The 16,342-nt window shown below is 34.3% G+C and overlaps 1 protein-coding gene across 20 annotated transcripts in view; it reads right to left on the reverse strand.

Annotated features, from left to right (window-relative positions):
* The window catches only part of DLG1 (discs large MAGUK scaffold protein 1), a 285,870-nt gene that overhangs the window by 45,768 nt on the left and 223,760 nt on the right, over positions 1-16,342 (reverse strand). For all 20 annotated transcript variants that reach the window (XM_022568940.2, XM_022568931.3, XM_022569085.2 and 17 more), the window contains 3 exons: positions 8,635-8,749; positions 3,474-3,650; positions 255-324 (listed from right to left, as the gene is read on the reverse strand). In XM_022568940.2, coding sequence (XP_022424648.1) covers positions 255-324; positions 3,474-3,650; positions 8,635-8,749 — 362 coding nt within the window. The remainder of the gene's footprint in view (positions 1-254; positions 325-3,473; positions 3,651-8,634; positions 8,750-16,342) is intronic.

The raw sequence follows: 16,342 nt of genomic DNA on the forward strand, positions 1-16,342 counted from the left end.
AAAGTATGTTGTTAAGAATATATCAAACGACAGTTTTGATAATTTGGAAAAGTCTGTGAAATGGATGCTTTAATTTAATAAATTGTTTACTTTAGCATATCTACTATTGTAGGCCACCGCGGCAAGAGCAGTTGATAGTTAATTCTTATGGCAAAATCCTTCTCATTTTAATCATGTGCCTCAAACAAGAATTATGAAAAGGCCTATTACCTTCAATTATTAATTTCTAGAAATAATAGATTTCACATACTCACCCCTTTATCTCCTCTTGCTTTAGAATTGAATTTCACTGTTTTTAATCTGGCTCGTTCTTTCTTCTCAACCCTGGCAAAGCACAGATTATTTTTTAATTATAATAAACATATCTAAAGTTCTAACTAGGAATCATCAGAACTGAGACTTTAATATGGAGAATTTTTATATTCTAAAGCCTTCAGAAGTCATTTGAATCCCATAATTTATAAGAATTTCTGAGAAATGAAATACAGGGCTCATTTTATTATGAAACAAAACCACTTGTGAAATACCAAAATACAGTACAACTATGTGTACTTATATATGCACTCTATTCCATAATTACACTGAAATTATGAAGCATCACTTCTGAGTTTAGCAATTTTCCAGGTTTCCATTTGTTTTGTTGTTTAAATGTTATCTTAGCATGGAACACATATGCTAAAAACTCAGTGTTAGAGAGAAAGCAGATGGGGTAAAATATTAACTGATGAAAGTAGGTGAAGGATGATATGTGGGTGTTCTAAGTACTATTCTTGCATTTCTCTTATTTTTCTGTAGCTCTGAAATTTTTGAAAATAAAAAGGAGGGAAATAAAAAAATTAAGCTTAATTCCAATGATATATTTGTGTAAATACATAAAGTAACCAATTATAGTGTACGAAATAGAGGGTTTTTTAAGAAAATATTTATTTGGCCGTGCTGGGTCTTAGTTGCAGCATGCGGGATCTTTGTTGCGACATCTTTTAGTTGCAGCACGTGGGATCTTTAGTTGTGGCAAGCAGAATCTTTTAGTTGCGGCATGCAGAATCTTCAGTTGCGGCATGTGGGATCTTTAGTTGTAGCATGCAGGATCTTTAGTTGCGGCATACAAACTCTTAGTTGAGGCACGTGGGATCTAGTTCCCTGACCAGGGATCGAACCCAGGCCCCCTATTTTGGGAGTGCAGAGTCTTAGCCACTGGACCACCAGGGAAGTCCCCAAAATAGAGTTTTAAAGTATCTTTGGGAGGATACAGAAGAACTGGCACCCTTAGTTATCCCTAAGAAGGTGAAATGGGTGCTTGGGGAACAGGGTTAAGAGACAGCCTGTATAGCTTTTAAATCTTTTGAATTTTAAACCTTGTTAAAGATGTTACCTTTGAAATAAGCAAGCAAACAAAACTACAACAAATGTATAATCGGCAATCGTGTAGATTGTTACAATATGAATCGTGCAAAATTTCATATAAATTAAGCTTTACAAATCCTTGATTTCAACATAGCAATTACATTAGTATATAGCAGAAAAATGTACCAAAACAGCCTATGAATAAATGCATATCTTCATTTTTTATTATCCAGCTATACAGTTTTACCATGGGTACAGAAGAACCCTAGCAGTCATGGATTTAAAACTTGCTTTTTCTATTCCAGAGCAATCCTGAGGGTCCATGATATGAATAATTAATTTATAATTCTGCCTAGGCACTTACTGAGGGCACTGAAAAACTAACATTTAGTGAGTAAACATTTACAACTCAAAATGGTTTTGTTTTCTAATCATTATCTTGCTCGCTAAATAGCTGAGTGACTTCAATTGTGTTTATTTGTCAACACTGTTCCCAAAAGAAAGCTAAGGATTGTAGGAACTACAATTCCTTGTGCTATTATTAGACATAAAGAGGTCTAAGAAAGATATCATTCTATTTAAGAAAATACAAGTTTAGAATACACTGAAGAATGAAATGGCATAATTGGTTGTGATTTCATACTGCATTTTATGGAAGGAAAATTATATTCTATAATATTAGTCATGAATTTGGGGATCTGTAGAGGTCTCAAGGTATATCTCATCTCTTTTATCACTTCTGGCTTCAAAATCCAACCTTACAGAATTTTTATACACAAAATGAAAAATATCTCTTTCTACCGAAGTCAGCTGTATTTCTCATTTGTTGCAAGCACATGTAAAACCTTTGCAAGATATAAGACTCCAAGGGATAAAGACAATTTTTAGGAACTCTGACCTTGATATTTAAGATGTGAGGTTTCTATTGACTCAACAAGGCACAGTGGAAGCATTTCTGGATTTAAAGTATACTACATTCTATTCCAGGAAAAAAGTTATGCAGCTGAGGGGCTGCATTGCTAAAAGAGGAGTTGCCACCAAGTGTAAGATCCAGCCAAATAGTTGGATCTTGCTAAAAATATGGATCTAGCCAACAACAGTCATAAATTCCAAAACCACAATTACAAACCTTGGCAATATTTTAACATTTCTACTCTTCAACGTCTAAAAACAGGTGTACAAATATATATAAGGTAGAGAGGTTTATAAACAGGCATATGATTTGGCATAAGTATCGATTTTAGAGACTCTTAACAAAATAAGTCCAACTTATTAATATGAAAAGAACAAGTTTATTACGTCATAAGCTTGACTTGAAGTGAATTAACTGGCTATAATAAACATTAATGTTTCACTGACAATTTTTACTGGCTATCTTAAAACTTTTAAGTTTTAGGCAATGATGTGGATGAATCAGATCTCATAAATAAGCTCTTTTGAGGAAATTATGAACTGATGTTTTAATACCTTTCCCATAGAAGTAGACATTGAATAGCATTTCATTGACCTTAGAGGGGGTTCTAAGTTGGGATCACCCTTTGCAAAGACAATCTGCACTTAACCACTTTTGCCACTAGATGGTTAAGTGTATGTACCAGTGAGTGAATCACTACAATAAATAGTTAAAAGCAAAGAGGAAAGAGCAGTGCATGCATGGATACTTTTAAATTAAACAAGAAAACAGAGATGTGAAACACATTCTTAGATATTTCTAAAAATTTTGCATTTACTTAAAATGCTTTCAATTTTTAAGTCTAGAGGAGGAGGCAATTCACACAATCAAAACTCCTGAAAATTTAGGTTTTAACACCATCTACATGGGAAAACTACAGAGGCTTTTAATTCTCTCTCCCTCCACTGGTATAGATATATGGCACAGTGACTTAAAATATACTCATTTTGTTTTTAGCAACTAGTAGGAGTTTTAGAGAAATTTCTATTTGGGGGCATCATATTCTCTTACTATGTCATTGGTTACAACATAAGGTGAATAAAATTAAATGGCTGTGAAACACAATATATAAAACTGAGCATAAAATCACCACTTCAGTAAAAGAAATTTAAAGAAACAGCAATTATTTATGTTGTCCAATTTTCAAGCGGTAAAACTGTAACAGACTTATATTTACCTGCGTTTACTGGGAATCACCCCAACTTCATCACTTTCACCATCTGGTGTAACCTGCCTGGCCTGCCACCATTCGTCATCAGAAGCATTAATAACATGGAGGATATCTCCAAATTTGAAGTTCAATCCCTGACTAGGAAGGCCACTGTCTTTAGTCTTGTCATAATCAAAAAGGGCCCTAGATTAAGAAGAAAAAAGTCCATAATTATTTCTTATAATGATATTATGAATATTAAATAAACAGGATCCTAAAAATATATATATAATCTGGGTAGATAAGTAAACAATGTACCATGGTAGGCAGAATAATGCCAAGCTCAATTTTGTGCTATATTATTGGGTCGACCAAAAAGTTTGCTCGGGCTTTTCCGTGAGATGTTACAGAGAAGTCCGAAAGAACTTTTCGGCCAATCCAATACAAGAAAACAATGAGACTAAAAAAGAAATAGCAAAATTAACTTGTTATGTTAATAGATATACTACCTTATTTCTCTCAATACTGTATGAGAAATAAAAAAAATACTTTTAGTACAATCCAATGGCAACCTGTATTGAATTCTAAAATGAAGACAAATCTGGTCAGTTGTTCTAAATTAATAAAGTAAATATTAAAAGAGACTCTTCTCTTTATTTTGACTAGACACACTTGGGTAAACAAATTCCCTGACTGATCTGATTCATCATTTGTGGACTTTAATACTAGATCAACAGAGTGATTATTTTCCCAGTTAACTATTCCTTTCATTTGTTCATAAAACTATAATTAATAGTGTTTTCAGAGTCAATAACAATGATGAAAACTAACTACAGATGACGATATGATGACTTTAACAGCTGCCAACCATTTTGGAAAAAATACTGTATTAATTTAATATAGTAATTGCAAAATGTTAGGAATATTTTAAAATTTGATAACAAGAAAATAGTGTCCTGGTACTTAATTAGTGTACAATATTTAAACAAATTAAGTTCTTTTCCTTTAACATCTTTATTGGAGTATAATTGCTTTAGAATGGTGACAAATTAAATTCTTATATTCAAAAAACCTCTAACAAGAGTACAGGAAGGATCCCAGGAATTACATTTATAATACAATTTATTCATTCTTTTGTTCTAATTTGGCAATGGGAAATTAGGATACAAATCCTATTCCTTTTTATGCTACCCAACTCTTAAGACTATCTCTTGAAGTAAAACTGAAAAGGGGTGAAATTATTTGATGGCTAAATGAATGAACTAGTTAATGGTTTTCAAATGTGTTCTTTCAAGTCTTTTCAGTGGCTAACAGTGTGAAGGAAGTAGGTGAGAATCAAAAGTGGGAAGGCTTACTTAAACATATATTAAAACATATCCAATACATTGGATTTTATTCGAAGAAAGAATTCTACAACTGTAAGATAAAGATTATAAATGATATAAATGTGAAGTCATTACTTCAATAAATTCTGAATACTAAGGAAACGTCTTTCTACTGGAAAAGTATAGTTAACTTCAAATAATACAAAGGTTTGATATAGTTAGTAATTTACTAAATATTTATTTAAAAAGGTAATTAAGTGGATATGACAAAGATAAAGATGACAAAGATGATGAAGATACAAATAAACAGAATATAAAATAGCAAATAAAGTACCTTAAGAGGTAGAACAAATGCCACAGGATATTCAGAAAAGGGAAAATACTACATCTCAACATTTTTATTATCATAAATTAATCTTTTGAATTACAAAATCAACACAACTATATTACCGATGAGCAACGAAGAAATCACTCACAATCTCTACTCCCTATGTTAGCATTTAAACTTTGTCTTCTAGTACTCGGATTAATAAAAAAAAGGAACTCATAGAATACTTACTTGAGCTATTAATCGTAAGAATATAATGAACACCTGTTAATCTACTCTCCAACCTAAGACTATACACAAAACTTTTATCAGTAACTTACATTCACCTATGTATTTTTCCCCTTGATCCTGTTTCCCTCAGATTAAGAGTTAAGCACTGTTAGAAGGTAACCACCATTCTGAATACAGTGTTTATTACTTCCTTGCTCCTTACCGTTTTTTGTTGGTTTGGTTTTATCACACACATATGGATGACTAAGTAATTATGTATGATTTTACCTATTTCAGAGCTTTATAAAAGAGGTATCATACTGTATGTAGTCTTTTGTAGCCTTAACTTTATTTTTACTTTTGAAATTAAAAATACATTTACTAAAAAGAACCATAAGACTTCTGGTTAACTATGGCAGATTGGCTACATGTATCTACAGGCATACTTCATTTTATTGTGCTTTACCTTATCGCACTTGCCAGATATTGTGTTTTTTTTTTTACAAGTTGAAGGTTTTGTGGCAACCCTGTGTTGGGTTGGCATAACCCTGTGGTAATCCCAAGTCTATTGGTGTCATTTTTCCGACATTTGCTCTCTACATGTCTCTATGTCACATTTTGGTAATTCTCCCAATATTTCAAATTTTTTCATTATTATTATATTTATTATGGTGATCTTTAATGTTACTATTGTAATCATTTTGGTGCATCATGAACCATGCTCTTATAAGATGGTAACTTAATTGATAAATGTGTGTGTTCTGACTGCTCTACCAACTGGCCCTTCCCCATCTCCCTCCCATCTCCTTGGGACTCCCTATTCCTTGAGACACAACAATATTGAAATTAGGCCAATTAATAGACCTACAATGGCCTCTAAATGTTCACATGAAAGGAAGAGTCACAGGTCTCTCACTTTAAATCAGCTAGAAATTGTTAAGCTTAGTGAGGAAGGCATGTTGAAAGCCAAGACAGGCCAAAAACTAGGCTTCTTGCCATCAAACGGTTAGCTAAGTAGAAAAAAAATGAAAGTGCTACTTGAGTAAACACAGGAGTAATAAAGTGAAACAGCCTTACTGCTGACACTAAGAAAGTTTTAGTGGTCTGGATAGAAGATCAAACCAGCCACAACATTCCTTTAAGCCAAAGTGTAATCCAGAGTAAGGCCCAAACTCTCTTCAATTCCATGAAGGCTGAGAGAGGTGAGGAAGCTGCAGAAAAGTTCGAAGCTAGCAGAGGTTGGTTCATAAGGTTTCAGGAAAGAAGCCATCTCCGTAACATAGAAGTGCAAGGTAAAGCAGCAAGTGCTGATGTACAAGCTGCAACAAGTTATCCAGAAGATCTAAATAAGTAATGAAGGTGGTTACACTAAACAACAGATTTTTGATGTGGACAAAACAGCCTTATATTGGAAGAAGATGCCATCTAGAACTTTCATAGCTAGAGAGAAGTCAATGCCGGGCTTCCAAGCTTCAAAGGGCAGGCTGACTCTCTTGTTAGGGGCTAATGCAGCTGGTGAGTTTAAGTTAAGCCAATGCTCATTTACCATCCTGAAAATCCTATGGTTCTTAAGAATTATGCTAAATCTACTCTGCCTGTGCTATAAAAATGAAACAACAAAGCCTGGATGACAGCACATTTGTTTACAACATGGTTTACTGAATATTTTAAGCACACTGTTGACACCTACTGCTCAAAAAAAATTTTTTTTCTTTCAAAATATTACTGCTCATTGACAATGTACCTGGTCACCCCAGAGCTTTGATGGAAGTGTAAAATGAGATTAATGCTGTTTTCATGCCTGCTAAGACAACTTCCATTCTGTAGCCCGTGGATCAAGGAGTAATTTTGACTTTCAAGACTTACTAGTTATGATAGTGATTCCTCTGATGGATCTGCACAAAGTAAACTGAAAACCTCCCATAAAGGATTCACCATTCTAGATGCCATTAAGAACATTGGTGATTCATGGAAGAGGTCAAAATATCAATATTAACAGGAGTTTGCAAGAAGTTGATTCCAATCCTCACTGATGACTTTGAGGGGTTTGAGACCTTAGCAGAGGAAGTAACTACAGATGTGAACCCACTCTTGGTGAAGATGCTGTGAAGATTATTGAAATGACAACAAGGGATGGAAATATTACATCAACTTAGTTGATAAAGCAGCGGCAGGATTTGAGAGAGCTGAGTGCAATTCTGAAAGAAGTTGACTGTGGGTAAAATGCTGTCAAACAGCATTGCATGCTCCAGAGAAACTGTTCACGAATGGGAGAGTCAGTCAGTTTGCAAACTTCACTGGTGTCTTATTTTTAGGAAACTGCCACAGCCACCCCAACCTCCAGCAACACCGCCTTGATCAGTGAGCAGTCATCAATATGGAGGCAGGACCATCCACCAGCAAAAAAAAAAACTATGACTTGTGTAAGGCTCATTGATGGTTAGCATTTTTAGCAATAAAATATTTTTAAACTGAGGTATGTATTGTTTTTAAAGACATAATTCTATTGCACATTTAACTGACTACAATATAGTGTAAACATAACTTTTATATACACTGGGAAACCAAAAAATTCGTGACTCGCTTTATTGTGATATTCACTGTATTGCAGTGGTCTGGAACTAAACCTGCAAAATCTCTGAGGTAATGCTTGTATTTCCTTTCTATCCTGAAACTCACTAAAATGACGACAACACCACCGCCACCACCAAAAACAAACACAAAAGAGAGAGGACAACAAGGAGGAAAGAGAGTTTAACATGGTTTTGGATGATGGTAAATTTAGCAGAGTAGAGGAAGCTCTAAATAGGGTGCCTGAAGAGAAGGATACTGAAACAAGATTTACTCCACAAGACCCCAGAAATGCTCACAAATTAGAGGTGTACACTATCCAGGTAGGCAGAGATAAATTACTGCCATGAAAACAGAAGAACTGGTGGAACTTACTACAGAAATTAAATGTTACTCAAATGAAGAATATTTTATTATAAAAAGATACAGGTAAACAGAAGTGTTGGATGATATGACATATCAAGCTACACCAGACACCCAGTAAAATATCAACTTAAAAAATTTTCTGGTTTGTATTTATTTTGTATTTCTTTATCATACTATTATTATTCAAGAGGTTATATAACTTTCATTAATAAAATTATAATAATACTCCAACTCCTGAAAGACACACTATCAGGAAATCAATCATAAAAAAACATTTCCTTGGTTTGCAATACACTTTTCTACAGTAAAGCTAAGTCATGGTGAAAAACCTGAAAGAATCTGCATGCATGCATAAAGACTGCAATAATCAGAAATTTAAAAAATTTACCTGACATAGAGGGATCGCTTCTGGCTAGTCCGAAGAGAACCTGAACCTGAACTAATGCTACTATTCATCATCTGCTCCCGTAAGTCATGTATTTTGGCTTCAAAACGACTGTATTCTGATGGAAGAAAAAAGAGAAATAAATTCATATTTTATATTCTAAAAAAAAAGTTACTTGAAGATAAAGTATTAAATACGTAAGCTGTCTTATAATTGATTAAATGTGGTCAGAGCCTTAAAAGAGTAATCTATACAAGATTTTGCCCAAGATGCAAATTTTAAAACTTAACAAGCTCTAAGTGTACCAGGAATTAGAACTGGTTGAAAATAGTATTTTCAGTATGCTATTTTAAAGTTTGTATCACATTTAATAAAGGACAATTTCCATGCATCAAATAGCAGTATCAATTCTACTGCCGAATTTAACTGTAAATTTTAAAAAGTAGGATTTATTCTAATTTTTATACTTAAAAAAAGCCTAAAATAATTTATACTAGATGCTTTGTTTACTGACTTTTTCTGTGAAGAAATCAGCTAATCCTATATTTTCAAATTATAGAACTTGTGCAGGGTCAATAATATGTGAAAAATATGCCTTAATAAGTTAATAAATGAAATTAAATTTACTTCAACTCATTATATAATTTATAAATTTTCAAAATGTTAAGATGCACAAAAGCAATCTGAAGGAATAACACTTTATTTAAGATACTTTTTATACAAAAACAAATATGATTTTGAAGACAGACTATTTTAAACTATATCATACATTAAAAGCTACCAAACCTATTAATAACAAAAAGTTTAAGCACTTTTTCAAAAATACTGCAATTACACGGTTATACACACTTATACCTTTTTCTCTATTTACAATAAACAACTAACAGACAAGTCAGATTCCATTAGTTTTTTTTATAAAACCAGTCTTATAGCAAGAGCAAGTAACTTGTCTGGAGCGTGTGTAGTTTTAAGGAGACAGAGTAAGAGTTAAGCATGATTATTGCTGAGTTACTCTTCCTTTCACCAGATCATCAAGCTTGTTTTCTGGATACCAAGATTAAGGAATTGAAGCAACAATTCATCAAAAAACTCAGAAATATTTAAATGCTCACAATAACATGTAATAAAATATTCTTTTATTGCCCTTTAAAAATATAATAGAAAATTTAAAGTATAAACATTAGTAGACTGATTAGTAAAAATGAATCCCTGACAATTCAACAATTACCAACTCATGGCAAATCTTTAGTCTATGTAGACACAGCTAAGATACAGACAGATCGATGGATGAAGATAAAGATTAAAAATATGAAGTGAATCCTGAGTTTATACTGGTTCTTCTAATTAAAAATTAGGGCCATTAGGTTTTTACTTAATCTCTTCTTACTTTATATGCTTCCTTGCATATGAAGAATCCTGGTTCTCAAGACACTGGGGGTAACAGAATTAGAGGACCCATCAAGACTTACTTGTTTTAACCCATATTATATTCACAACAGTCTTAAAATAACACCAAAACTACAAACATGACATGATTACTAAAAACAGTTAATTACCTTTCCTAGTTCTTTTTATCTTTGGAGTATGGCCTATTAGGAATATACAGCTGAATACTGTTTTAAAGTCACTGGGAATAGTTCCTTCCTAGGTGTTAAGGCTGCCAGCTGGATATACATCCAGGTTCATTTGTTCATTTTAATTTTCAACTTCAATTTTTAGGGGTTGCTTTTTACATTTTTCATTGTTTTTATAGGTAGGTAAAACAGTTCCAAAGTCAAATCTATAAAACAAGGATATCAAACAATATCCCTCTCTCCCTAACCTACTCTGTCCTGGTCATTATAAACATTTAAAGAAATGTTTATACTTCCACTTTTAATAATATAAGTAAACATATATGTAACATACAAATATGTTTATACTTATTCTATATTATTTTAATATATGTATATTTAAACCACATACATTTTATAATTATATGTATATGTACATACACATATATGTATTGTTCCTCCTTCTTTAATAAACAGTAACATACACATTTCTCCACATTGCTTAATTTTAAAAAAATTAGTTAATTTTTTTGGCTGTGTTGGGTCTTCGTTTCTGTGCGAGGGCTATCTCTAGTTGTGGCAAGCGGGGGCCACTCTTCATTGCGGTGCGCGGGCCTCTCACTACCGCGGCCTCTCTTGTTGCGGAGCACAGGCTCCAGACGGGCCTAGCTGCTCCGCGGCATGTGGGATCCTCCCAGACCAGGGCTTGAACCCGTGTCCCCTGCATTAGCAGGCAGATTCTCAACCACTGCGCCACCAGGGAAGCCCTGCTTATTTTATTTAATAATAAATAGTCTTATTGCAGTAATAGTAAGAATGCTCCACAGCAGCATATACAGACGTCCCTCATTCTTTATAGCTATATGGTTCTTTTATTTCTAAACTCTAACACTTTGTTACAACAAGATACTATATAGGGTTAGAGTTTGCTTTACTAGCAAATCTGAAAATTGTTTTCTTGTAACAATTAAGCTGAATTAACTTTTGATATAATTGAAGTTGTGTGATCTCCAGTTCTATTCATTCTGTTTTATATTTTATGTTCATATGTTGAATATATATATATACATGACTTTTATACACATAGCTTGTGGCAGATTATATATTCCAAAGATGCCTGGCATCCCACATGTTTTTGTACTATGTGACCTTGCCATTCCCTGAACAAGAGGTGGAGTCTAATATTCCCTTCTTGAATTTGGGCTGGTCTTATGACTCAACTGTAAGCAAGTGAATGTGGTAGAAACGATCATATGTGACTTTCTAGGTTATATCAGAAGAGTCCATGGAACATTTGCCTGGTTCTTATGGGCTGCTTGATCTGGAGGAAGCCAGACACCATGTAAGAAGTCCAACTACTCTCAAAGCACCACTCTTCAGAGGTCATGTGATAGTTCTCTGAGCCCAAACTTCTAGCTGGTGCCAACAAAGTCCCAAGACAAGGGGAGTGAAGCCATTTTGGACCTTCCAAAGCAGCTCATCCATCAGCTGAATCCCATTAAGTGACCTCAGTCTATGCCACAAGAACCATACAAGCCAAAATTCCAGCGGAATTCCTAACATAGTGAATCCATAAAATGATTGTTGTTTTAATCCACTGAGCTTTAGGGGTGGTTATGAAGTAATAGCAACTGGAACACAGTTTCACTGTGCAGTCTATTTGTTCATATATATATACACATATATACATACACACACACACACACACACAAGGACAAGCCTTCCTAAGTTTATTTATATATATATATATATATATATACACACGCACATACGCACATGCACACTAGATTCCTAAACAAGGGATCATATTATATGAATATATAAAATATTTATATAAAATTTATATTTTAATAAATGTTTATAAAACACTTATAAACATTTATACTTAATAAAATATATTTAAATAAAATTTAAATATTTATAAAAGTAAGTATATAAATATAAAATTAGGAAGCTTTATTCTGTTGTTCTAATGATAACTCTTGGTTTGGCTTTTGGCCCCCTACTATGAGCAATCTCCCCAGATCTAATTTGAAATATTATCCTTTTATATTAATAACTTCAAAGCAATCAGAAAGTTTATTCTAATTTTTTTTATCCTGTTGCGTTGGGTCTTCGTTGCTGCCTGCGGACTTTCTCTAGTTGCGGCGAGGGGGGGGCTACTCTTTGTTGCAGTGCGCGGATTTCTCATTGCAGTGGCTTCTCTTGTTGCAGAGCATGGGCTCTAGGTGCACGGGCTTCAGTAGTTGCAGCACATGGGCTCAGCAGTTGCAGCATGCAGGCCCTAGAACACATGGGCTCCAGCAGATGCGGAGCATGGGCTCAGTAGTTGTGGCCTGCAGGCTCTAGAGTGCAGGCTCAGTAGTTGTGGCGCATGGGCTTAGTTGCTCTGCGGCATGTGGGATCCTCCCAGACCAGGGCTTGAATCCATGTCCCCTGCATTGGCAGCTGGATTCTTAACTACTGAACCACCAGGCAAGTCCTTCTATTTTCACATTATCTACAATTCTAGCCCCATTTTCTGATAACTGCATTTTTTCCAAACTGTCATAGCATACAGTTTTTTCATATTATACATTCTTTTCCTTATAACTATCTTAATTACTAACACCAGTCTTTATGTCAGCATCTCTTCCATTTTTGATGTCTGAAGTTTGTTCTTTCTCCTCAGGAAGGGTTTATGTGAACAATATCATCCTAATTCTCTGTTGATACATTTGATTACAGTCTTTATATTTCAAGCCTGTTTGATTCACAGTTTCTTTCTTTGATTCTTAAATATGTTGACTCCATTGTCTCTTATAAATGATGGAGGATGAAGTTCTGATGACAACCTCATTTTCTTTTCTTTAAAAAACATTTTTTGGGGGCCTGGAATTTCACCAAATTTTTTCTCTTAATTCCAATAATTTTATTAGAATGTTTCTCAGTGATGGTTATTACCTTAGGTACCTGGATTGTCCTTTCGATATGTAGCTTAAATTATTATTTTTAATTTCAGAAAAGTTTTCTTGTTTATATATTTTTATTATTTGTTTTGTTGTACTGTTCTGGTTTTTTCCTGAGACTATTATATGCATGTTGAATATTCTCTGCCTACTTTCTGCATCTGTCACTCTCAAACCCTTTCTTATTCTTTTTTAAAAATTAATATATTTTTAAAGATTGAAGCAATCACAAACTTTTTCCTGAACCATTTGAGAGTAACATGCTACTCTGATGTCACTCTTGAATTCTCAGTGTGTAATGCTACAAATAAAGATACTTTCTTATACAATCACAAGACCATCAAAATCAAGAAAGCAATGTTAATACATTACTACATCTAATGCTCATATCCCACTGAAGTTTCCCCAATAATGTCCTTAATAGCAAAAGGATCCATTTTGAAATCATGAGTTATATCAGAGCATATAGGCATTAAAATTGTCATATTTTTAAAGTCTCTTCCAGTCAGAGCAGTTTCTCAGTCTCTCCTTGACTTTGTAATCTTGCTACCATTGAAAATTAGAGGACAATTATTTTGTAGAATGTCTCTTTAGATTTGTCTGATGTTCCCACATTTAGTCCTGCAACTTTGGCAGAAATGTCACAGAAGAGATGTATGTTCTTTTCAATGCACCTACCAGGTGGTATACATTTCTGATTTGTCCCATTACTGATGCTATAAACTTTCAGCACTTGATGAAGGTTGTGTCTGCCAGGTTTCTCTACTGCAAAATTACTCTTTTTCCATTTGCAAATAGCAAGTTATTGAAACCATGTACACATCTCCATTCTCATCAAACTTTCAATTAATTCACTTATTTATATTAGTAAAGACCCATGATATCTTAGTTTATTCAGTGCATTACTATCAGTATTATTATCATCTATCTGATGTTCAAATTGTTCCCAATTTGGCCAGTGGGAACCCTTTCAAATTGGATTATGTGCCCTTTGACATGCCTCCATCATTCCTTGAGCACTTCCTTGCTTTCTGGCATAAAATATTACAGAGTAATCTGTAATATTTCCTTGCCCCACTCCTGGAACAGGCCATTTATCCAAACAGCCTTGGTAATTTAGATGGGGAATAGTATTTAGAAGCTAAGATCTGAGGCTTAGGTGTGCTCATTGCTACTGGGGTGGCATTGAGCCCAGGGCTTCTCAGTGGATAGAGCCAGGGAATTCCATAAATATATGTAAAATAGATATACATTTATAACTATATGTTTATATTATGTAAACTGAAAATATGTTCATAAAAATTTCTCCAATTCTAATCTAATAATATATGGTCTATATTTAGTTTTCTCCCTTTCAATATTTATAACTCTCTTCTCCAACACTGAAAATCACAGACAACATTACCCTTAAAATATATATTCCTTTGATCAATCTCTCTGTATGTAACTAGCCTTCTGCTTCTAGTACCATCTACTTTCCAGACTGGGCTCTGACCAGTCCCATGTGTAACCATCTCACTCTGCTCGGGCTCCAACTCCTCACACCAGGACAGCTGCTTGTGTGGAAGCCCTCATCATGGTTAAGTCCTAACGGTTTACCATAGATGTCCCCCGCCTTCCCAGCCCTGCAATGCACATAATTACCTTGCTATGCTTCACCTAATGGCTTTAATACAAAATTGATCAGGATGCGGAAGGGAAAGAACTCTTTATTTTTGATTTTTAAAAATTCCTCTTTTTTACCTACTTGCTTTAAATAACTATTGTGTGCTCCTTCTAGTTAAACTTAATTTTTGAAATAAAATTTTCTTTATTTCTAATAATTTCCTGAGTTCTATTAACTCATTTATGTTGTTCTTCCATATATTCATTTTCCTTTAACTTGTTTTGCAATATTAGGTTATACTTTTCATTTGTTTTGTGGGCATGTCTTTCTGGCATACTTTCATTGTAGAGACATTATTCTGATTCTTATTTTCATTTTTCAAATAGGTTTCCATTGGATTCAATCTTGATCCTTTTCTGTTGTTCATTTTTATGAGAAATTAGTTTTCCTGAACTTTTTAAGGTAAGAGTATTGCATCAGGATGGCTTTTCTATCTCCACAGCTCTAAAACTCCCTTTTGCTCTTTCTGTCAAGTGTTCAAAGATATATCTCATATACTGTGAGATCTCCTGGGCTTTCTTTCCCCCCACTCATCTGGACCTTCTATATCCTTTGGCTCTATTATCCCTATCCTGCTCAATTTGGATTTTATTCCTAGTAATTGTTCCTTGGTGTGGGGCTTTGAACTAAACGGGAGCTGTAGCTGGTTAATTGGGTCATGGGGCTCAGACTGCTCCAGCTTCTTCACACCTTATTGCAGATCCCTTGCACTCACATGTAGATTGTGCAAAAACCCTTATAGTTTCAGAGGCAGTTCTCAATAGATCCACCTCGTTTTTTAAATGAGTACAGATTGGCTTTTGGGCTTCTTCTACTGATTCTCCGGGTACAGATGCTGATATCATGGGGTCTTACAGCTGTTGACAGCTTGTTTATACCTGCTTTTATATTGAGGTTCATGGGGATACCTTTTCATCTGGTTTTGCTATCTTAATTTTTTTCTGGGGGTGGGGACTGGGGAGTTCTGGGCAATTCAGTTTGTTTTTTTTGCAATTCAGTTTTAAATTTAACTTATTTTTTTTTTTTAGATTTGAATTTTTATTTATTTTTAAAACACCTTTATTGGAGTATAATTGCTTTACAGTGGTGTGTTAGTTTCTGCTGTATAACAAACTGAATCAGCTATACATATACATACGTCCCCATAACTCCTCCCTCTTGCGTCTCCCTCCCACCCTCCCTATCCCACCCATCTAGGTGGATACAAAGCACCAAGCTGATCTGCCCGTGCTATGCAGGCACTTCCCACTAGTGATCTATTTTACATTTGGTAGTGTATATATATCCACACCACTCTTTCACTTCATCCCAGCTTAACCCTTCCCTCTCCCCATGTCCTCAAATCCATTCTCTATGTCTGCGTCTTTATTCCTGTCCTGCCCCTAGGTTCTTTAGAACCTTTTTTTTTTTTTGATTCCATATATATGTGTTAGCATATGGCATTTTTCTCTTTCTGACCTACTTCACTCTGTATGACAGTCTCTAGGTCCATCCACCTCACTACAAATAATTCAATTTCGTTCCTTTTATGGCTGAGTAATATT

The sequence above is a fragment of the Delphinapterus leucas genome, chromosome 4 (genome assembly GCF_059928025.1).
Source record: "Delphinapterus leucas isolate spDelLeu-1000000601 "Yukka" chromosome 4, BTC_Dleu_Yukka2, whole genome shotgun sequence".
NCBI classification, from domain to species: Eukaryota; Metazoa; Chordata; class Mammalia; order Artiodactyla; family Monodontidae; genus Delphinapterus; species Delphinapterus leucas.